Below are 24,059 nucleotides of genomic sequence, written 5' to 3'. Positions count from 1 at the left end.
ACGCTTCCCTAATAAAAATAAAATAAAAATAATATTATTATAAGGATCAGTCCCAATAGAAATTCAAAGCACCTGTTTTTTTTATTTAGCAACAATATTTAAAACAACTTACACGGAAAAGAGCCAAAGAGAACTATAATACAGAGACAAGGAGACTATATTATTTGAATACTGATTTTTAATTTAGAATAGTTAATAGGATGGATTAGTCAAATGTCCATTGTTTGATGTTTCCTGTCCATTGTCACATGGTTACCTGCTGTATTTAAAAATTTAAATATTTCTCAATTAACTGAAACCTACTTTGAAATACCCTCTCGTTTCGACGTTTTAGTAAAACGATGTTTTATCAAGTCATACGTTTTACGCAACACACGCGGCTTAATAGAAATATCTGACATTTTAGTCACACTTGTTTGATAATTTGAATAATACTGATAGTGTTAAGTGTAAAACCCACATCCACAAATATCAAATGATTAGTTGCACTCGTTTCCATACTGACTTCGGGTTCGGACACATTTTTTATTTTGTTTATGTGTACTAAGCTCAAATATTAGACCTATACTATGTCTACTCTATCATTTATTAAATCAGCAAAAGGCAAAGTTATTCTTGCTACAGTGGCGGCTTTACATCTGGCAATTTACGTAGTGAAACCATCTTATTTCAAGGGCAATGAAGATAAGAAAGGTTACGAAGCGCCGCCTAAGTATCTGCCATAGAACTGTACGACCTTGGTAAATATTTGTACCCGGAAATTTTTCGCACACAAAAAAGAAAACATTTCAATTGATTCATGATTTATAAAACAGCCGCAGTTTCCGTAGCAAGTCTGCTTCGTAAAGGTTTGTCAAGTAACATCACAAGAACAATGAGTTCAGGAAAGTATAAAGTATATATCACTCGCTCTGATATGCCTGAATGTGGTGTTGATTTACTTAAGAAACAGTGAGTATATTTGTGATATCTTCGTAGATAGTAATAAATATTTAATTTATTAAATAATATATAACCTAAAAGAACCAATTCTTATTTATACGAAAATATTTTTTAAATATTCTAAGAAATTTAATTACATCCAACAATATCATATATTTTTTTTATTTATAGATGTGAAGTTAAAATGTGGAGCAAACCATCTCCTGTTCCAGTTGATGAGTTTAAGAAGTCAATTTGTGGTGTTAATGCTATATATTGCTCTCTTACTGACAAAATAAACAAAGAGATTCTTGATGCCGCTGGGTCGGAACTGAAAGTTATAGCAACAATATCTGTTGGATATGACCACATTGACATTGCAGAGTGTAGGAAACGGGGTATTAAGATTGGGTACACACCAGATGTATTGACAGATGCCACTGCAGAACTTACAGTAAGTTGTCTTCTTTATCTTTACATTATAACATTATTTAATTTTACATTATAACTACCATAGGATTTGGTCAGGCACAAATAAGAATTTTTCAAATATTGACTATGAGAGCCTACACGTGAGAAGATACTCGCATCTATCATTGCTAAATATTCATAGCATCCATTTAACCTCTCATAATGTATGTATGCAAAGTGACATGCAAGTCACATCATATAATTTTATTATACTCTTTCATCTTGTGTTCTTACACCTACAAAAATTCAAAATTACAGATGGCACTGTTACTGTCCACATCCAGACGTCTCCCAGAAGCACAACATGAAGCTAGAACTGGAGGCTGGGTATCTTGGGCTCCCACGTGGATGACAGGACCTGGCCTAGCTGGATCTACTGTTGGCATTGTAGGGTTGGGGAGAATAGGCCAAGCTATAGCTAAACGTATTAGGTCATTCAACCCCTGCAAGATTCTCTACTTTAACCGCAGTGAAAAAAAGGAAGCAAAGGAAATAGGTGCAATTAAAGTCAGCTTTGATGAACTTTTAGCGCAAAGTGATTTTGTAATTTGTTCTGCTGCATTAGTACCAGAAACTAAAGAGATCTTCAATAAAAGTGCATTTGAAAAAATGAAACGCACAGCTATTTTCATCAATACAAGTCGAGGTGGCACTGTTGATCAGGATGCTCTGATTGACTCACTTAAGAACAATACAATAAGAGCAGCCGGTTTAGATGTGACCACTCCAGAACCTTTACCATTAGACAGTCCATTATTTAGACTAAGGAATTGTGTTGTCTTACCACACATTGGCAGTGCTACGATAGAAACAAGGAACACTATGAGTGAATTAAGTGCTAATAACATACTAGCTGCTTTGAATGGTGTTGACATGCCTGCAGAATTAAAGTAGCAGTGAAAATTATGAATCTTGACAAGTATAATATATTTTTGTGTATTTTACCATAAATATATGATAATATAATAATATATTATTAAAATGAATATGTTATCATTTCATCATTTTATGTTATTTGCTGTATATATTGTTACTACTGCTTATGGATGGAGTAAAATATTATGCTATGAGTAAAATTCAGCTCATATTTCCTGGAATTTACGATCATATAAAATATTGAGAAGTGTGTACACATTCTATAAAAAAAACATAAAATGTTTTCTAAAACTTCCTGCATTTTGTCAAACTACATTTATACATATGTTCATCAATAGCTATAAAAAAGATGATGCTGTTTTATGTCAATCTGACATTATACACATGTGTGAAAACACACAATTGATTAAATTTTTATCTTTTAATTAATTAACACAAACCTAGAAAATATTCAATTAAAATGTTGTTAAACTTTAGAAAAATTACATAATATAATAATACACAACTGAAACTTAACACCAATAATTTATTTATAATATATACAAATGCTAAATAAACAAATTAAAAATCAATCAGTCATTGTGTTCATGCTGCGCTTCAGATTCCCTCCAATTATTTTGAATCATTTCAACAATCATTTTCCACCATTTTGATTCCATGAAATAATAAATTGAACACATAATAATAAAAAACCACGATAGAATTAAAAAATAATCAGTTTCTTTCTCCACAATACTTGACACAGGTCCTTGAAAATCTTTAGAAGTAACTAGCAAGCCAAGCGGGTTTTGTCCTGTTATAGCGTGAACAAATTTACTAAATAAGTGGATATTGTACTCTGTGCCATTAAATTTACCAACAGGTCGACCATTGTGGAACATTTTCAGTGTTGGCACACCCACAATTCCATATTGTGCATTGATTCCATGGTATTTTAAAGCATCAAGTGCTACCATTTTTATGTTTGGGTAAGATCTGGCTAGTGCATTAAAATGTGGTGCTGCGTGAGCACTGAATGGGCAAGCTCTGGCATGAAATAGTACTAAAACACAATCGGCTTCAATATCACGGCTAGCTATATCTGGTTTTGCTTGAAGTAGTTTTGCGAGAGAAGTTCCATTAATTATTTCAACAGAGGGCTCTATTAATTCACTTTGGTCATACATTATCTCCTTACATTTGACTAGTTTCCGAGTTTCATTGACTGACTGTGTTTTGTTTTCTATGGATATATTAGCCGAAGTTACGTGATTGTAGAAGTTTGTTAATGTTTTATTTACATCTGAAACTACATTAGAAAGCAGAGATTCAGATTCATCCACTGTAGAAAAGTCATCATCTTTTTGTAGGTCTGCTTCTTCATCTATGTCGAATTGAGAAGTTAATATAGGGAAGCCTGTAAAGAAAAATATTTTCTTGTTTTACTTCATAATAACAGTTTAAAACTATCGTATTATCAACAAATACTCAATGGATATTATTTGAGTGTTATAGATTTTATTTAATTGAATTACAATATTATTTAATTTAACCTTCACTTGTTAATAACTTGATACATTTTATAAAGGCAAATTAGCATATTCATTTTTATTTTAGAAATTAACATTTGAGCAACATTATTAGAAAAATAGATTTACACCGGATAAGCCCTTACCTATGAGCAATATCGCCACAATTAAGGTTTTGGTTGTAATAGCAGAATTCATGTTTAAATATTTTACAAATAGGTGTATTGTTTAATACAATTCAATTCTTGTTTTGTAAAAAACAGGAGCAAAAACATTCTACTGTTGTTCTCAAGTACAAGTATTGACATTTGACAATGACATTAACATTTTACCTTAAAACTTACGTAAACATTTTTTACATTATTTCTTCCAAAGGCATTGAGGTACACAGCCTCATCTTATATTGTATTGTGGTTGTCAATGTACACATATCGTAAAAAACTATGTATTTCGAAATGTAACGTATATTAATAACATCATGCAGATTAGTTAACTCTAGAACTTTTATTTTATGGGCATCTTTTACTCCTCTAAATGTTTTAATCCTAATTTATCATATTATTTGTGATATATAACGGCCAAAGAATTTTGTTAAAATATTTTTTTACGTAATGATACGCATTCAACTTTTTAAATAAATTATCAAATAAATGTTATTTCTGCTTCTTGTATGAATACTAAATCATCAAAAAGTTAATTACCAAAAAGGAATATTTGTAAGGTTCCCAAATATCTAGATACAATCTATTTGTAATCCCAATTCACTCGTTCACGTCAAATTTATAATTTAAAATTCTGAGGGATTATAGTATTAGTAAATTTATTTTATTGACGAAAATCTATTTTTTAAATTTATTTTATTTATTTATTCCATATTTATTGATTTGTTTCTTTAATTTCTTCCAATAATCGTCAATTTTAATGATAATGTGTTTATCTTGATAATGAATTTCTCTTATCTTGATAATGTGTCTCTTCTAAATTGTTATGTCTAAGAGCGTTGGTGACCACTTACCATCAGGTGGCCCATATGCTCATCCGCCTTCCTTTTCGATAAAAAAAAAAAAAAAAAATCTATTCGTCAGTCAAATTAAAATGACTTTTAAGCTTTTCTAATGGTTACGCCATGATTCGGAACCGTCAAAATAAAATTAATTATAGTTGATCTCGACCTTGCAGTTCTGAGATGCGCTAGCGCAACCAATTAGCCCTGTGTCACATCGTATAATAACCATGATTCATAATATTTTTAGAATTTTGTAAAAATATAAGTATTATTATTTCCAATTCAATGTGAATTTAAAAGAAAACCCATTTTTTTGGTATTTTTTATACAAAACCAAGGAGAAACAAATTGTATTGATAGACCGCGTAAAGTTCGGAGCAATCTACCACACTACTTCGTAGGCAGCATTGTGTTGTCTTGAAGGGGTGTTATTGGTCTTCGTGAGATTCTGTATTTCCTAGGCTGATCTGGATGGTATTCGACCGTGTCCATGGTCGGGTCATCTATAGTATGGGTCTCATTTTTAGATTGTAGAGAATCTCCTCGGTAGTTGATATTTATGCCCTTCTTTTATATAGAATAGGAAGGCGGACGAGCATATAGGCCACCTGATGTAAAGCCCATAGACATTGGCATTGTAAGAAATGTTAACCATCGCTTACATCACCAATGCGCCATCAACCTTGGGAACTAAGATGTTATGTCTCTTGTGCCTGTAATTACTCTGGCTCACTCACCCTTCAAACCAGAACACAACAATACCAAGTACTGCTGTTTTGCGGTACAATATCTGATGAGTGGGTTGTACCTACCCAGACGAGCTTGCACAAAGCCCTTCTGACCAATTTCCCAAGCAAGTGAAATCTAGTACCTTTATGGATATCCTTGGTCTTGATATCACCATTTCTCGTTGTCACACTATTATCAGCGTGCCAAGCTCAAAAGCAAAACCGATAGTCTGCCACTACTATATCGTAGATATATTTAGGGCGTCTATTGGATCCGTACTGTGACGTCGTCCGTCTCGCAATATTGTTTTAATTCGGATTACACGCGGCGCGGGCGGCGCTGACACTCGTGAAGCGTTCTCTGATGTGTTATTTGCATTTTGCGCTAATATCCAGCTGAAAATATAGACCTTATCGTGCCTTAATTATTAATCAAAACATTAACTATGGCGTACACCTGGGACAATAGAGTCGCGTTTGTTGTACGATATCTTTATGGTAAGTCAACCATCTCATTATACTTTGAAAAATATTAACGATTCTTTCTTTAAAATTAATGAATGTTCTTCATATAAAACGATTCATAGTAATGTTTGGTTTTTTAAATTATATATAAAATTGAAAACAAAAATAAACACTATATTAAAAAATATTGGCCACCCTTCGTTTAACTTCTCTACTTATGACTATGACTAGTCTACCGAATGTTTTTGATGTTACTATTTTCTTCGTTTGATTAAAACAACTATTGAGAATAATTTAGTATTTTAGATTCCTATTGGTAACAAACAAAGTGGTTTATTCTCTGCTTTTTGTTAACATTTTACATTTGAGCAAATAAGTGTAAGTCACTGTATCGAAATCTACATAAACCACACACACAGCTCTATATAAACATAAGTTTTTCAATCAAGAAAGTTACATACCAAAGTTAGAAAGTGATTAGCTGTGTTACTCCCCGTGTCTCGGATTACGGATATCACCTAAAGCCACTAATCCTGCGAATGATTTCTATGATCATAGTCGATTACCGTCCTATCGAATTATGAATCGTTGCACACATTTGTACATTATAAGTTTGCTCGCGATTATCTAGCTATTGCCTGATATTTTAATAAACAAGTAAATTGAATAAATATATATTTTTTTATTATTTATAACACAAAATTCGAAGGAAGTATAAATGTTATTTAATTATAGCAAATATTTTAAATTGACAAATAATAATTATTGTTTTAAGTTGACAGGAAGTTAATGAAAATATCGGATACCATCAATTAAGAATTGACGTTTCACGGACGCTTGGATTAATCGAGCAAAGTCGAATTATACGCTTATATAAATAAACAGACACACCCACAGACGATTACAGAGGAAGATTTATTACAACTTACAGACTCATAACTCAGTTAATTGAGCGATACTATGTTTTTGACATTGGAAACGGACCAAAAATGATTTCTTTATATGTAATCATAAATATTTCTTGAAAAAATTACATTATTGTTTTTAAATTAAAGTTGTGTATTTTCAATTGCTAAAAAAATATATATCGTTAATATTTATAATAAATAAGTAATGCAATTAAAAATACGTGAAAACGTTAAATATAATTATATTAATGAATTAAAATTTAAATGTTATATTAAATCAAATATCACTTTATGCAGTGGCGATTACGGCTTCGGCGACTGGAAATATTACAGGACGTCAAATTTCTTACATTAATAGGTATATCTGTTGTATGCAAGAACTAATATAAAAAACATGATCTCTTTACGTTTCAATTTGTTTAGCTTTAAGATTATAAAGGTTCTTAATTCATCCGTCATGATAATTGGAACACGGATATTTCGATGCACGGAGACAGACTTAACAGCTACTTATTGTATAACAAACATAATATACAATATTCATTTTCAAGTATATTGTCGCGATATCATAGTGAGCGCGAGTTTCAAACCGGAATAGCACCACTATAATACGTTTAATATGTATAAAATGCATCTTGTTCTCGAGCATTTTGTCTGCCTCCACTAACCCAATTATTGACTGAGCTACGAAATCTTCTTAAAAAGGGGGGAAGCTTTCTTCAGCAATATGAAATTTACTGCATGTTATACTATGATTTTACTAAAATCATCATTTTCGTTACAGTATTAATAATGAAGCTGACGATTTCTCTTTATGAATTTTTATAAATCTATTTAATTATTTATTATTGTTTATTGCTGTTCTTTAGTTAAATTACATAAGAATAATCAGACACTTAATCCAAATATGCCTATTAAAAATATTCAAATGAATTTTGATGAGTCTTTATTGTGTTTATTTGTTTTCTTAACACATTTAACGAACATTAACGTTTTTTGTAACGTAACAAATTCCAACTATGATTTTAGCTACGATTACAAACATTTTATACGAATTTATCTGAATGATTGCAATTTGAGACTGGGCATATTTCCCATAATTATAACTTTCTCGCTAGCGGTGATCAATCACTTGTCGTATGCAATTAAATAGCAAATCTATTTCGGAATTTCAATCTTTATACTGAAAATGATTGCTTAGACATTTAATTTTTAAGTCTACCATATTTAATTTTATTTTAGTATTATATATATATATATATATATATATATATATATATATATATATATATATATATATATATATATTATAATAACATATTATGCAAAAAATTACGACTCTCTCGACGACGAATTAAACATCTTTTTTATAGGCCACTTATAACAGTTAAAATTGCATTACGCTACCGGTTCAAATATAAACGATCAGAACTCCTGTTAAGATTTTAAGATCAAATGGGCCTCTTGCTGGTAAGTGATCGCGTACACCCATAGACACTAGCACTTTTCGCCAACCATGGCGTCTAAAATGTTGTCTGTACTCTGTATGCTTGTAACTACACTCGCATCGTCAATCACTACTTTCTATCCTTGTTAACGAATCTTTTCATGGATAAGGATTATTAAAGAGATTACCATTTCTTATACATGATAAACTATGTATTAACATAATTGACATGGCAATCGCTGAACTACGCAATAGCTGTTATTTTTTTTTGTGATCTCGCTGGATGAACTTTTGCACAAATGTGTTGCAGCAATTGTTTAACTCAAGTGCACCTAGGCGCTGGAATACCTATATAAAAACCAGCGATACCCACTCCGTCTCTCCAGTCTCTTGCGCGTACTACTGTGACACTCGAAGGTTAGTCATCCGATGCGGGCCTCCAATACTTCAAAGAAAGCAGTCTCCCCAATCTCCCACTCCGCGGCCTCCTGTGATTCTAACACTAATCTTTATATTGAATGAACAAGACGATCTATTTCAGAAACAAATCTTCACATTGGCATTGAGTTCTTGATTGGCAAACACCAATACGTATAGATTATATTAATCACCGTCAAACCCAAAAGAACACTAACGCACAATCAGATCATCGTTTGGCTCTCAGATCACTAAAATTATCATTTATAGAACTCCGTTTTATTTATTGTCTTTGGTGCTAAATTTTACTAATGGTGCCTTTACAATCATTTTATTTATTATAGTTTTTGAATATAAATTTAGAAATCGTGATGGTGCTATAAAATCAAATAAAATAAAGAAATTATTATTACTTACTAAATTAGTAAATATTCCGCGCGTTGTTGAAATAAAGTTGTTTCAGTATTTGTAGTAAATTCACTGAAATTATAATTTTATTGTATTAAATATATTTTAGATTTTCAGTTTTGGAATGTTAAAATAGCTATAATTTTCATCTATCTGACAGTACACTTTATTTCAGTAATTCATATGTGGTAAAAATCTGTGGTGGTGTATCAGTTATTAAAAAAAATAAAATATCTCAATTTATCTGCAATAATACTCAGGTAAGTACGCCAAAAACAAGATATAAATTATTAAAAGACCAAATCTAAGCGTTTATCTCTTAACAATTTTAATAATTAAAACTCATTAGCTGGTCATTAAAATGTATGCTATAATGACTCTATATATTAAACAATACTGTCATAGTTTAAATAGTGATATATTGATCTATGATTGTCATTCTACAATTTCAAGCTCGTTAATAGTTCGTTCAGGTCCAAGCTTACGAAAGGGCTGGGTTTTGGCATAGGTCTTGAGTAATTGCTGGTTAAAATAATCGCTGCCATTGTTTACCAGTGCCGGCCAAGTCGGATTACTTCGATTATTGCGACATTATCAGTTGGTCTTTTATAAATAAAGACTTTATTGTTGTGCCAGATTTGTTAAGGGTTTACAGTTCAATTTCTATTTATTTATGATTTTCCTAGCTACTATAAAAGCTAAGATATTCTTGATATTTTGTAACATATAATTCGTTTACTTTTAGCGATTTAGCGAAAAAACTATTAGATAGATATCTATACTAGCATAAAGGAGATATTTTATTTTAAAAAGTGACACCAGTAAGCTATCCAGTGAGGCTTCACCTCGTGAGGAGAAGATTTAGCTCTTACCACCACGCTGATCCAATACAGGTTGCTAGATGTAGCACAATTTATCAGACAGAAGCAAGTTTCCAATGATATCGTTCACCGCCAAGCACGAGATGAATTATAAACACGCACATGAATCAGTGATGCTGTTCTGTGAATCAATCTTTGATTAAAATGTACGTGTTCTAGCCACTGAGCCATCTTGGCTTTATAAATATATGATGTACAAAACCAAATGAGAGATTACAAAATACTTATTGATGTATTCGAATCCAAAACATAAATATTTTAAAGCGAGTATTATTTTCACATTGATAGATTGCCAAAAGAAATCTCCCGTTTCCATCGTCGAAGCGTTGCCAACATCACAAAAAAATATAATTCAATTTTCCATCTTTTCAGACATTGATAATAACGGCTATTTGGATGCCCACGATTTCCAATGCCTCGCTTTGAGGACGTGTGTATTGGAAGGGAAAGGGGATTGCAGCTCGAGCCGCTTACAGAAGTACCAACATATAATGCTGAGTCTCTGGGAAGAAATAGCCCAGCTGGCGGACTTCGACAAGGTGCCAGACTATGTCGGTTACACTCCACATTACACGCATCGCCTCTTGCGCTGTTGTCGTCGTTGTCTTAGCTACTGATGGTGATTGCAGTTAAAGCGTAACAAATAAATGGCTGAAGTGAATGTGTAGGAATTAATTGGCTTATTTAATTCGATTGCTAGGTTTACATTTAAAAAAAAATCTTAATTTTAATCGATATAAAATCCTAATATTTTAATCTTACACTATTTAAGATTTTTTCAGTATATCTGAATGCTTATTTACCTTAATTTAAATTTCTATATAATAATTATAACATGGAATAGAAGAGAAAAAAGGCATTCGATTCCCGCTTAAAGCTATTTCTAATAAATTCGCTCTATTGTTTTATTAATTCAGTGGTAATTCAATGGTGTTATGAAAAAATAAGTAATTGAACATCTTATGTGGTTCAAATATGATATTTAATGCAGTAACGTTGTGTTATCTTCAAAAACACAAAAGCCATACTTATAAGTACTTAATTACTATGTTGTTCATAATAATAGTATATAAATATAGTAAACCTGTTAAAATAAGTTATTCTTAATTTTCGATTTTATATAATATGTAACAAAGTCTAATATGTAAAACATTGCAAGTAAATCAGCATCGACGTCTCCCATTAAAAGTCTTTACGTAGATACTTTGTCTTGAACTAACGAAAATCGATCCTACGTACCGATTAGGGTTTTATATATACTGGTGATAGAGCTTTGTGCAAGCTCGTCGGGGTAGTTACCACCCACTCATCAGATATTCTACCGCAAAACAGTAGTACTTGGTATCGTTGTGTTGCAGTTTGAAGGGTGAGTGAGCCACTGTAATTATAGGCACAAGGGACATCTTAGTTCCCAAGGTTGGTGGCGCATTGGTGATGTAAGCGATGATTAACATTCCTTACAATGCCAATGTCTATGGGAGTTGGTGACCACTTACCATCAGGTGGCCCATATGCTCGTCCGCCTTCCTATTCTATTTAAAAAAAGAATAATCGAAAATGCAATGCAGCAAACATTTAAAAACCGAAAAACCTGTTATTCAGAGTAAAGTAAATATTGTTAATAGTATTCATTTATATCTTAAACAGAAATTAACATACGGCTTAACTTATAAACGTTTCTTATCGAATGATTACGATTAGTTAATATGTTGCAGTTAGTTAAAATGCTGTGTCTTCTTCTTTCGAATGTCAAATCAATAATGAAAGAAAGAGCGAAATTCGCGTTTATTAACCGCTTAACAATGTTTATAAGACCAATATTTTTTAAATATAATAACAAGTAACACAACTTTTCACAACACGAATTTATTAAAAAAAAATGCATGATTTAATATGAAATATTATTTAAAAATCTCACTTAAAAAATCTAATCCCAGAAAGCACACTCTGTCGCAGTGCACGCTTGCCGCATTTTTGGTTGGATTCATATTCGTTTATACAATATGGCGCCTTTGTCTATGGTCACTATGTTTTTTTCAGGATGGAATAGTAACTGCCGATGAATTCAAACAGGCAGTACAAAATAGCTGTATTGGAAAACGTTATGAGGATTTCCCACAAGCGATGAAAGCTTTCATTGAGACAAATTTCAGGATGATTGACATAAATTCCGACGGAATTCTCGGCATTGAGGAGTACCGATACGATTGCGTACAGCGAATGGCTGTGGAAGACATCAAAGCTATAGACGAGGCGTACAATTCCTTGTTAAATGTAAGTATTGGATACTATTTTATAAAATATGCTATGAAAATATACACATGCGTCAAAATTAATAAAAATATATGAGCTAACCTATAGACGGCAGATCCCGAGGTCCTTGCAGACCTGGATCGGGACAATAAACACTATTGAGCTTTCCGTCAAGAAATTCTTAGTAGCAGCTCGGAGTATAGAAGTTGGCAGTTTCCACTCCCGTCCTTCGGAAAACACGTAAAGTTGTCCAGTCCAGTCCAGTAGGATTGCCATCCCATTGGATTATTAGAATGAGAGTGTATTTTTGCATACACTTGGACATTTTAATATCTATTGTTTAGCTGGCTAGTCCTATTGAGAATGGCCGCTGTGATTTGATGTTCGCTCAAATTATACTTATTATTCCAAGGGTAAGATGTACACAAAAAACGACCCTGTGTCTACTACACAAGCTACTTATTGTAATCAAAAGTTACAGCGACAGTTAGGTTAGGTTTTAAAGATTTTAAATGTAGTTTCATTCAAATACTAAAACTATTTTGCAAATGAACGTAAATAAAAGATATCATTATTTAATCTTTAACGAACAATATTAATGTTACTTTTGACAAACGCGACATTAATATAACATAATTGTTATTTATTTCAAATAAGGCAGTATCTTGTATCTTCAAATCGTCAACACAATTTCGTATTACCAAGTATGAGAGTAACAACTTTGTTCAGCTGGCTGGGTGGCTACCATATACTGACCATTTATTTTACCGCCATAACAATTGTACGTATTATTTCTGTGTACTAGCACGTAACAATATCTCAGATATTGTCGTTGGCGGCGCTTTGACGTTATAGTATTTACAGTTCTTGTAATACCAGTCAACTTCCCATCAACTTCAGAACAAAGAGCCCGAATCTTATTCTCGTTAAACATGCAAAACTGTTTTGTTATAAATTGAATTTTCTGCAACTTACTATTTGTACGCATCTTTTTAAATCCACTTTCAGCTGCTCATTTCTCTAAGACGATTTATTTTAAAAAATGGATATTTGTCTATGAAAAAGAACCATGTATTCTTTGAAACAATGATATAACCGCAACAAAACATATATAAAACAAAATCGAAAATAGATTCATGTATCGTTAATATGTATTTTTAAAAAGTCACGGCCATTGCCGCAGTTGTAATAAGCTAGTTACGTGTATCTACGTAACATTACGCGATTCTCGGAATGCCCGGCTGGTATTTGGCAAACTCTTCTCAGAAAATTTATGTCAATGACGAGCAAATGCAATTGCAATATTAAGCTGTCGCTATCGGGTATCGAACTTCGTTTTGAGTCAGTCAAAACACTAACGACCGATTGTTTAGAGGGTATTTATTTAAACAATGGTTTCTATTTATAAGTCAAATAAATTGTACAGTGGATTTAACATATCGTTGAGCAGAAGTTTAAATAAACGTGAAACTAATATTACAAGAAATACATTGCTTTGGAATCTCAAAATATAAGTGAACATTCTAGAAATTGATCATACTCCGGTTTTCACGTTACTTTGTTGACGTCCACAAACTCACCGAGCCCCACATTCGCATCTTCACATAAAAAGCGCCGCTACATGGAGCGCTTACCGCTGTGCATGTAACGTTGCAAGTGTCAAGAGTGGAAATATTCACTATTGGAACAGTTGCAGCAAACAGTGAATACGTCGGTCGCCGTTAGCTTGCTCTTACACGGATATCGATAGTATTTGACATAACACGTTTCATACAGGATGTAAGGAGATACCCATGCCATTTATTTTTAATTTACTATAATATGAATTACATCAAATGTTTCACATCATTATAAAGTACAAATCGACTTTATAACCGAGCCATAAAACATGACAAAAAAAGTACAGGCGCAGAACATTTCAGTGATGTTCATTTCGTTGTATTATAGTCCTATCAGTGCATGTAGTTTGAGTTTTTATACTTATCCAATAGCGTTGACGTTAACTGTGACTTGTTTGGAATTTCGCTTATGTCACTAGACGGTATTGTTTTTATTCCATACAAATCAAAAAACAAATAAAAATTCCGTAGACAAATCGTCGCTTGACAATGTCCTGTCGTAAAATCGATTTTCAAGATGTTCTGTGAACTATGAGGAAAGTGTTGATGTTGGCGTTCGTCCAGCTGTAACTCTTGTTAAACTTTTATTATCTTGTTGCATAACCATGTTTCATTCCACCCGCTAGGTTGTTTACATTTTAATGGAAATTAAAATAAAACATCTAAAAAAAATAATTAAAAAAATCGTTTTCACCAAATTTTGGCCATCACAGTATGATTGTGACACTGTATACTAAATATACTGAGACAAACTTATTGCCAGACTCAGGATCCCTGGACTTCGAAATTTCTAGAAACTGGCCATTAGAGATGGTCTTGTAAATACCAAGATAGGCGTTATTTGGTTTATTAAATGGCGAAAATCAAATGTCATATTGCTTACTTTCTGTATTGTGTGGTGTTAAAAAGTATATAAAGTCTCTTAGTCTTCTAAGTCAATATATGTACTTTAGAAGATTAGAGATGGGTACCAGTACATAATCATTTTGTCAACCAAATACCAGTACATTATTTATAATTTACGGCGATTACAATTAAAATATAGTATTGTGTATTATAGAATATGTTTATGTTTCAGGACGACGATAGAAGAAAGGGTGGAATCGCACTATCGAGATACCAAGAACTCTTCGCTCTCTTCCTCAGCGATCAAGGCGACGACTGCCCAGCAAAGTACCTGTTCGGACCTTTAGAATTATAAGTTAATCTGCGTTACAATAAAATTATGAACTGATTTTCAATTTAAATTATACGTAATTTATTATAATTAATATATACCTAACATTAAGAACATAATATGTTAATTCTAGACCAATATTAATGAGCGATATTTTATTTAAAAAAAACCAAATACGTAGCCTAAAGTCGCTTACCACTTCATCTTAAAGGAAGGCCAGCTAAAAGTTCAGAAACTTAAGTAATGTTCCGTAACACAAAATTAAATAGAACAGTTTTCTTAATTATAATCAAGAACATTAAATTCGTTATTTAATAATTAATTAAACATGTGATTAAAATTATTAAATTTTAGAGAGTTTTGTAGGAAAAAAATGTCTTAGTAGTTAATTGGTTCTCATACAATATTATCATGAGTACAGACGCAAAATTCTTGACCTGTAAGTATCCGGAAACTATTCTATTTATAAAAAAACGCATCATAGAAAGTCCCGCTAAAAATACAATATCGCCCCGCAGATACGTAGCGTTTAAAAATAGATCATCAATAATTTTAGATGCGTTCTAAATTCCAACATGATAAGACATCATTTCGAAAGCTAAAAAAGTCATAAGTAAGTCCATGTAATATATTGAAAATATTAAGTTTGAAATCTTTTTTAGAGCTAACAATGTGTGCGATGTTCAATATTTTGTTACCTTTATTGTGTTACAATTTACATGTGTTATATGAATTTAATATAATAATCAATTGATACCTGAATCGTTTAATCTTGGTGTGTTTTACTTCCAGTTTCAGAAGCGCTGATCAGTCAAATTAACTAATTTTAATTTAATCTGAATTGTAATTGCGAATGGTAGCCGATAACACTACAGGCGACCAATGAGCGTTCAGTATTTAGTCCAATGAGTAAAACTGACCTTGAACAGCGTTTTATAAACCGAAAGTTAATGTTATAAAAATGGATTGTTGTATGTTTCCTAATTGCTGTTACGTTCCTGTCGTATAATATTATTATTTACTTCAAGATATTTAACGTGTAACGTATTGTGTCAAATGAAGATTACCATTATTTTTCTGTCCTTATAACAAAAAATATGACATCCTCAAAAAAAAAAAAAATCTAGTCGACGACATGTTTATTTTTTATAAATCGTTTGTAAATATTTTTTTACGTTAAATATTCTCAAAACTTAATAAATATAAAAGTACACTTTTGTCCATTTCAATTATTCACGGATGTTTGATGACAGTAGATGGGAAAGAAAATAATGATAAACCTATTATCATATATGATATTATCTATTATATGTACCCTAAAGCGAAAAGGGCACGTGCCTAGGGCGAAAGGTCTTGTATGGCCGTTACCCATTTTTAGTTATTTTTTGGTTTGACTTTTCTAAAACAACCTAATCAACGTCGCACAAGTACTCTAAAAGTCATCATTAATTACTAGGTATGTAGGTCTTAATTAACCATAAATAGACAATACAATACGTCTTTTTTGGTTAAATTTAAGGGGCGAAAATGATTTTTGTGAGCCGAACTTCAAAACTTAAAATACGCTACTGCTACTGTTTCCTTACATTCTCAACCATACCACATTTACAAAAAAAAATCGTCAAATTCGAACATGAATTTGTCTAACTGTTAATAACTATTGTTGGCTGCCTGGTTGCCTGGAAGAGATCGCTATGTAGCGATAAGGCCGCTAAAGTTGTATGCTAATTAGGTTATATCCATGTATTATGTTTTTTTTTTTAAATGTTTGTGGTGTATAACAAAATGTATTCTACCTATTACCAATCACTCTTAACTTCTATATTAACACTGGCTCACTAAGATTTCATACAACCGTTTATCAGTTTGGCGTTTATAATAAAATATAACAATAAAATAATATATTTCAGACCGTTTATTAAAAACGCTATTACACAGAAATCACGAAAAACACACAAATGCGCCTTAACATAGTTTAGCGAATATACAAATTACTTTAAATACAAATCGTTAGTAAATACTAATATACTTTTATTTACATCAACTTTGGAATAGGGACTTTGATTAAAAATCTTACACTTAGGAAGTAATCGTATAGAAATTATTGTAATATAATAAAAAAATTATAACTTTCAAATAATAAAGAAAACTCAATACTATTTTTTAAACCAGTTACTTTTTATTTTCAGGGGTACAAGCCCTTAAAAATGAATATTTAATAATACAAACATAAAAACCCTACGTCAAGGTAAAAAAGGTTTTAGTTACGTTTAGTAATCAATTAATGAAGCTAAATAGTTCTTTCAAATAATTACAATGTAATTATATAGATATATTTTTAAGTTTTTAACTGTATGATATGCTGATATAATCTATATTTTCTGTCAAATTGACATAAGAAGGCACAAGATAAAATAAAATATAATCCTCGTTAAATTAATCACTCTCTTTTAAATAATGTTGAATAATAATAATTTTTAATTAGCTAAAATAAATATTATTCTTAATTTCCTATATTAATAATAAAGCCTGATAATTTGTCTAGAAACATTATATACAGACATTTATAGACGATAATTAATTATGAAAATTATGGATATAAACAGTTCATAAGTACTATGTTTACACAATATGATATATAACTCCTGCCACGCAGCGATCAGAAAAAAAAATATCGAAAATTATCTTCATGCTAAATTCTGTTAAAAAATTTCAAAAAACCTGGTCCTTTTCCAAGAAGTTTCGTTTATAACAAAGAAAAGAATAATTATTATCCTATTAAGGATATAATTTTCATTATAATATAAACTCAGCTAACATTTATTCTAAGTCTTCGACTTTGTCACTATTTATCACATATATAAATATGTATAACAGTGAATAATACTAATATAATTATTTCGTATATATTACGATTCTAACATGAATGTCATTACCCCAGATCTCAAGCCTCGACTTTCGCATAGACAAGCTATGCGAGTTTATGCGATAAATAAAGCATACTATCTTTAAAAAATATATTAAAAAAGCTACTAGAATTTGAAGCTGTTATAAAAAGGGCATTGTTTTTTGTCAACAGAATAATGCTCTTAATTTAATATAAAAAACTCTTAATTCTTTTAAATTTTGGCAAACATAAAGTTTTATATAAAATATATAACGTCTTACAGCCACATATTTGACGTGTATAATATATAAGGAGTGCCTTAAGTAACCGGTAAATGTCTGAGTGGCAGCTAGGACATTAATATTTAATTAATAGTTAATTAAAAGTGGGACAGAGAATATAGCACATATTTTTATTTTATGTACTCGATGTACATAATAAATTGGAACGTTGCTTAACCTTTATATATAAAATTCCTAACACTTTCTACCGTCGACACACTTTACCACTACATGACACCATACACTGTTTTTTTTTCAAGTCCAATCTTCCGCTGAGATTTACTGATATATTGACTCAACTATATCCAAGTTTTTTTTTAATTAATTAATAATAATCAACACATAACTAAAATGTTTCTCAATATTTATATATTGTTCTTTTTTAAATTAACATAAACAAAAAGCGCATTGTCGCTGCGTTTCAACGTTTCTATTATTAACGCAGTAACATTACCATTATTAATTAAAACAAGTAGGCGTCAGTAAATCTCAGATACCATTACACTACATTTCGTTGGTGAGGTTGAGGCCGCTGCCGGAGGCCTGGGGCTCCACTGGCGTAGAGTCTAGACTGCCGTAGGTGTGACCGCCTCCCGGGACCACTCGCCAGCGTCCCCGACGGCGGGTTATGCCTATAATATTAATCTTTGTATACACGCCATCGCTAAATATAGTCTATTTTAGCAGCGATTTATGTACATTGTATACACTACGTAAACACTTACAAGTTGCAGCAAGCATGTCGTTCAGCTCGTGTAAAGATTTTCGAGTAACATTTGTTTTTGAATTAAATATTTGCAATGTCAGTGAACTTTAAATGTTTTTAACAAACACTTTTTCTTAAAATTTAATAAGATATTTTATGGTACTGTTTTTTAAGCTAGAAATACCAAAATTCGATGTTTGCTAACTACAGATGTGTATAGCCACCAATATTATTATAATATCCGTGTGAAATTGTAAATGTAGAGTAACAAATAACAGAGAATATATAATATATGCCTTTTCGTAAAATGTGCAATAAAGGTGTGCACTGTACAGGTATGAGCTATTTCTTGAACTTGTTTCTTGACAGTCTCTTTTTAGAATGTCTTTTCATTCTATATATACAAGTAACAGGAAATATATTTTTAGAAATATGTAAAATTAAATAAAAAAAGTACTAAATTGTCTATGGTTTGAAAAAATAGAATGCTTCGTGTGAATAGGTTCTAACTCTATCGGATAACTGTGATAATGAACACGTAAATCTGTACTTGAATTAACAAGACATATAGCGAGAATAATACATATCTATTGGACACTTCGACACTGTGGTTAGTTTAAATGTAAATTCATATGTAATGTCCGGATATCCGTCAGATCAATTAATAACTTGAACTTTCAAAGCGAATAATATTTTCAAATCTTTACGAAAGTAATTAATTAAACTAATCTATTTAATCTTATACTAAAAGCAAGTACTGTATTATAGTATGTTGATTCGTGATAATTTCTTATAAATATTGATAATTTTTCAATGATCTTTAATTATGTACGATCAATTAGCTTACGAAGAACAAGGGAATAAAAAATAAGGTTTTGATAACATTTTGATTTTAAGAATACAATACTGTTCATGGACTCATTTTCTGTAAAATATGATTAATTTTTATTTTTAGCAAAAATTACAAATACGTGATTGACGATATGAAATTAAATAAGATTTATACTAAAGTCACCAATTTCAGTCAACTTTTACAGTAGATATTTCTACTCTGTTCTTTTTAATTAATATTTAACAAATAGTACCAAAATAATTAGTGCCTTTGTCATTATAGCTGTAAAGTTTAGGTTTTTGTAAAAAAAATTTAGAGAATGAACATTGAATCATTATCAAACCTTAATTCAATTTAAATTAACGGCCTTACATATAAACATTGCTTAGCATATGTTTGGTTGAACACTGTTTCCTCTCATTCTTTCATCACTAAACAATATTTATAGATAAAACCGAATTGTATTAAATATTAAAAATAGGTTTTTTTTTTTTAAAAAAAGAAGTAGGTGAGTACTTACTTTTTTAAATCCTCAAAATTTGCAACAGCTGCAATTAACTGATAACTTTTTGGAAAGCTTTTCAAATTTATAGTTCGTGTATACCTACGTGTAGCCTGACACTAAATGTAAGAATTTATGTATATATCATGTAATTTATGCTACTTACGTTTCACCATTTAATTTGATATATAAGAAGCATTAACTATACACAATTGTGACTTGTTTTATAATCTGTACGTGTTACCAATCTACTGAAGCTGTAACTGCACATAATATGATTATCTAAATTACTTTTTTTAATGTTAGGTGATATTGATAAGGTATGATGTTACTAAGTGCTTTTGCTTTTGCTTTAATACAATGAATTCCTTACGTTGCTTTCACTTGCCATGAGCAGATCCTTTTATAAAAAAGAAGAAAAAAACATTTTTATATAATTTGTACATTGGACCTTGACTTAATTTTTAAATGGTAACATTTAAAGCCACCATTATTATTGATTTATCAATATTTGATTCACTTTATTTTTCATTCAATTTAAAAAACATTAATAATGCTAATTAATGCTTAATTTTATTTTTTAATAATTATGCATTAATTAACATATATAAGTATAATACATTAATTTAATTTACTTACAAAGAAATAATAATAATCTGTATTATATAATGGCGAGTTTAGATGCTTGTTTTTTAAATAAGCGTTCCATGCAATGATGGCAACAGCGTAGTGCTCATGCCATGCAAAGGTGCTAAACTAAAAATAAAACGAAAAGAAAATAAAAAAAAAACGTAATTTATTTCTATTACAATAAGTTGTCGGTTATTACATTAAATTAAACCATAACCTTTGGACAATGAAAGCGTTTCCCTCTATTTAAGTACTAACTTTAAGTAGGAGATTCAGTTCAGTTAGAAACATTCGAATCTTTATTAACAATTATTGTTATATTTGCATATTAATTAAGACAATTCGTTAACATATTTGATATCAATACTCAATCGTCTATACAATCATATAGGAACATAGAGGGCAATACTAAGAAAAATCTCAGGGAATAACATCACATTGACTAAACTATAGATATATCGTAAAATCACCAAAAGAGCTAAATTACAAAACGATATAAATAATTACATTTTCTTAATTTCCTTGGTCTTTAAAGGCGTACCTGTAAAAATACGCGCCTCTTTATATTTCGTTTATGAAGAAATAAAAAATAAATAAACCGACACCAATTTTAGAAATAAGTTAATTACCTAACGCTTCCCACATTGTTAGTTTAGTAAATAAACACAATAAATATTTAAATTATAATCGTTTTCACTGACACGACTTTTACAACCAGCGACGGGACTTTCACTTACCTTGAAAATAATTGACGCACAATCATATTTTAAGCAAATAATACTATTCCGTAATATACAATCTTTGTTCTCTTTGTTCGCTACAAGTGCAGAAGCTCGTGAAAAAAAAAAATTGATCCAATTTTTAAAATTATATTTTTTTTTTATATAAATCAAATGCTAAGTTTTAAATATACGTTTTTAACGTTTAAAGAGGCGGTTTTGAAATGATAAGTACACATTGCACATACGACCATTTGCAATAACAGTTGGACAAAAAGGTCAAAGGACAGCTAGTGTTTTAGTACTGTCTAACGATTATATAGTAACAGAATTAGCATCATACAAAATGAGTAATATAAATTTATGGTGGTCTTTAAAAACGCATCTCTCATCAACTAGCGTCACTCCATATATCTGAAGGATCAATTACTTTGACGCCATTTCCTTGGATCAATTCCTTTGGAAATTTTCCAATTGAGAAATTATATTTCCCTAAACATTAGCCTTTAAGATTGCTACAAATAACAAACTACAATATCTTTATGAATTCAAATTGGTATAAAATTTTATTCCAAATACAATTCTCTAAAAATATTTCTTGTTTTTTTTTTTTTAAACTACAGCGTGTTACAATAAAATTATACCCACTTTACATTTATACGTCACTGGATGTAAAATGATTTTTTTTATAAACATCTATTACTTAATTAAAGATTTAAGCCTTTGTTCTGATAGTAAACAAAATTTACGAACGTAAGAAACTAATTATATAAATTATTTTCAATTACTTCATACGTTAATACTATACCAAATAACTTATAATTTATAAAATACATGAAGCACAGGATATAAATAAAAAAATTCTTGAAAAAAAAAAATAAAGAATCGAAGCGCAGAAAACAATAATTATAAAAAATATATTTGCGTAATTAGCAACGAAATTAAAGCCTTGTGCAATATGTATGTATAAGGTATATTATAAAACGCGATTTAACTACGTACAAATATAATTATATATACTATGAATATTCGAAATAAATCCGCGCGTATTTAGTATTTAGGTCAATTTAGGTCCGTAAACATCGCGAACTTAAGTACAAGTACAAGAAGCTGCTACGTTCAAATGCGATTGTAGAGACGTACTCGCAGATGTATCGATAAATAACATCATCAAAAATAATTAAATTCGAAATATTAGGAATGACTAATGTCGATATACATCTACATATGATATACGAAACATGCAAAATTTGAAGGAAAATTAATATTCTACAGGTCCCTTCAACCAACCAGTGGTTAGAACCGAAACCTTTAAGGAACATTGCAATTCGACATGAATATTCTAATTAAAAATCTCAATTATATACTGTACACATAATGTATTTATAATTTTTAATAAAAAAATAAACTAGTTATCTAGTCGATTGCAAATCTCCTTTACATATAAATGCTAATAATTTTATTATCAAGAAAGGGAGTACCAGATTCCCGTGTACAAGTCAGTGCGACAAATTCAACTTTCTCGTTATTAAACATAACACCAAAATGCAATCGAAAGTTGCCAAGTGTCGCAAAAACACATGTGACCAAGTTCAACAGCAGCTTAAATAATATTGCAACAGTGCTGTGAAACTCAACCAGATTTATTTTTTACAAATACAAAATATCGATAAGTTAGTGATTGAAACGAGATTGAACATTGCACGTCACTATTTGTCCCATTCAATTTAAGGAAACAAAATTTTAACATTACCACGTACGTAGTAGCAAAGCTCATGTTAAAATCTCATTTCTCATAACTTACTCATCACTTCTGCTGTAAAAAGGTAATCGTGCAAGCTACCTCCTAACCGTTATATCAATAATCAATCGTATATCAACAACATAAAGAGCATTTTAGATTGAATATCGAAGAAGTGAACGAGGCGCGTAATGAATGGACAATCGGAAACGGTTCGCCGATTACGACTCTGAATCGAACGAAGTATTTAAACGACAGGGCATTTGACTTAAATTCTTTTTTTTTTATTATTATACTTACGAAAAAATGAATACAATGATCGACAACTGCTCAAAGTTGACAATAGTAATAAAATACAATCAAGCAAACGATTGTATCGATCTTTTTTTTTTTAAATTTAACTGATTCAAAGCCGAGTCAAAGTCCCCGGACGTGAACGTCCAGTCTCGTGCGTGCAAGCGTTCACGCGAGTAGCGTGTCAAAGTTATAGTGTCGGTGTGTTGGCGCGCTTACTCGCGTGAGCGACGTCTCCGCGACCGCCTCCTTCCCGCGCAGCAGCTGCCGCGCCAGCTTCTGCTTGTTGACCGGCGACCCTGCAATTACATACGTGTCACCTCACTACCTTCAGCTCCCACTCACCCGCGGGAGACCACCACAATACTGATTACTATTAATT

At 30.9% G+C, this 24,059-nt stretch overlaps 4 protein-coding genes across 10 annotated transcripts in view; 2 read left to right on the top strand and 2 right to left on the bottom strand.

The window, feature by feature from the left end:
* Positions 1-346: 346 nt before the first annotated feature.
* Positions 347-2,585, top strand: LOC126771759 (glyoxylate reductase/hydroxypyruvate reductase). Of its 2 annotated transcripts, XM_050491842.1 has the most exons (4): positions 347-740; positions 816-951; positions 1,114-1,375; positions 1,651-2,585. In XM_050491842.1, exons 2-4 carry the CDS (start codon positions 875-877, stop codon positions 2,284-2,286), a joined length of 975 nt encoding a protein of 324 aa, XP_050347799.1. In that variant the 5' UTR covers positions 347-740; positions 816-874; the 3' UTR covers positions 2,287-2,585. The 2 variants fall into 2 exon arrangements, with proteins under 2 accessions (XP_050347799.1, XP_050347797.1); XM_050491840.1 differs by having other exon boundaries at positions 347-951.
* A 189-nt stretch (positions 2,586-2,774) lies between these two features.
* LOC126771770 (thioredoxin domain-containing protein 15) lies at positions 2,775-23,330 on the bottom strand. The gene is made up of 3 exons (XM_050491860.1): positions 23,321-23,330; positions 3,923-4,054; positions 2,775-3,664 (listed from the first exon to the last, which is right to left on the bottom strand). The coding sequence occupies exons 2-3, from the start codon at positions 3,972-3,974 to the stop codon at positions 2,841-2,843; spliced, it is 876 nt and encodes a 291-aa protein (XP_050347817.1). The 5' UTR covers positions 3,975-4,054; positions 23,321-23,330; the 3' UTR covers positions 2,775-2,840.
* On the top strand, positions 5,771-15,855 carry LOC126771795 (sarcoplasmic calcium-binding protein, alpha chain). 2 transcript variants are annotated; one of them, XM_050491900.1, is made up of 4 exons: positions 5,771-6,008; positions 10,409-10,575; positions 12,077-12,310; positions 14,987-15,855. In XM_050491900.1, the coding sequence occupies exons 1-4, from the start codon at positions 5,957-5,959 to the stop codon at positions 15,107-15,109; spliced, it is 576 nt and encodes a 191-aa protein (XP_050347857.1). In that variant the 5' UTR covers positions 5,771-5,956; the 3' UTR covers positions 15,110-15,855. The 2 variants fall into 2 exon arrangements, with proteins under 2 accessions (XP_050347857.1, XP_050347856.1); XM_050491899.1 differs by having other exon boundaries at positions 10,409-10,587.
* LOC126771720 (NPC intracellular cholesterol transporter 1) overlaps positions 16,986-24,059 on the bottom strand; it is a 60,424-nt gene continuing 53,350 nt past the window's right edge. For 2 of the 5 annotated variants that reach the window (XM_050491752.1, XM_050491758.1), the window contains one exon: positions 21,075-23,976. In XM_050491752.1, the coding sequence (XP_050347709.1) occupies positions 23,846-23,976 (131 nt within the window). In that variant the 3' untranslated portion in view covers positions 21,075-23,845. Of the gene's footprint in view, positions 18,886-21,074; positions 23,977-24,059 lie in introns of those variants that run through there. The other 3 variants (XM_050491755.1, XM_050491754.1, XM_050491753.1) reach the window with 3 other exon arrangements.

This window comes from Nymphalis io, chromosome 11 (assembly GCF_905147045.1).
Source record: "Nymphalis io chromosome 11, ilAglIoxx1.1, whole genome shotgun sequence".
Classification (NCBI taxonomy): domain Eukaryota; kingdom Metazoa; phylum Arthropoda; class Insecta; order Lepidoptera; family Nymphalidae; genus Nymphalis; species Nymphalis io.
Note: the sequence above shows the minus strand (reverse complement) of the source record. Positions and strands in the feature narration are given on the sequence as shown.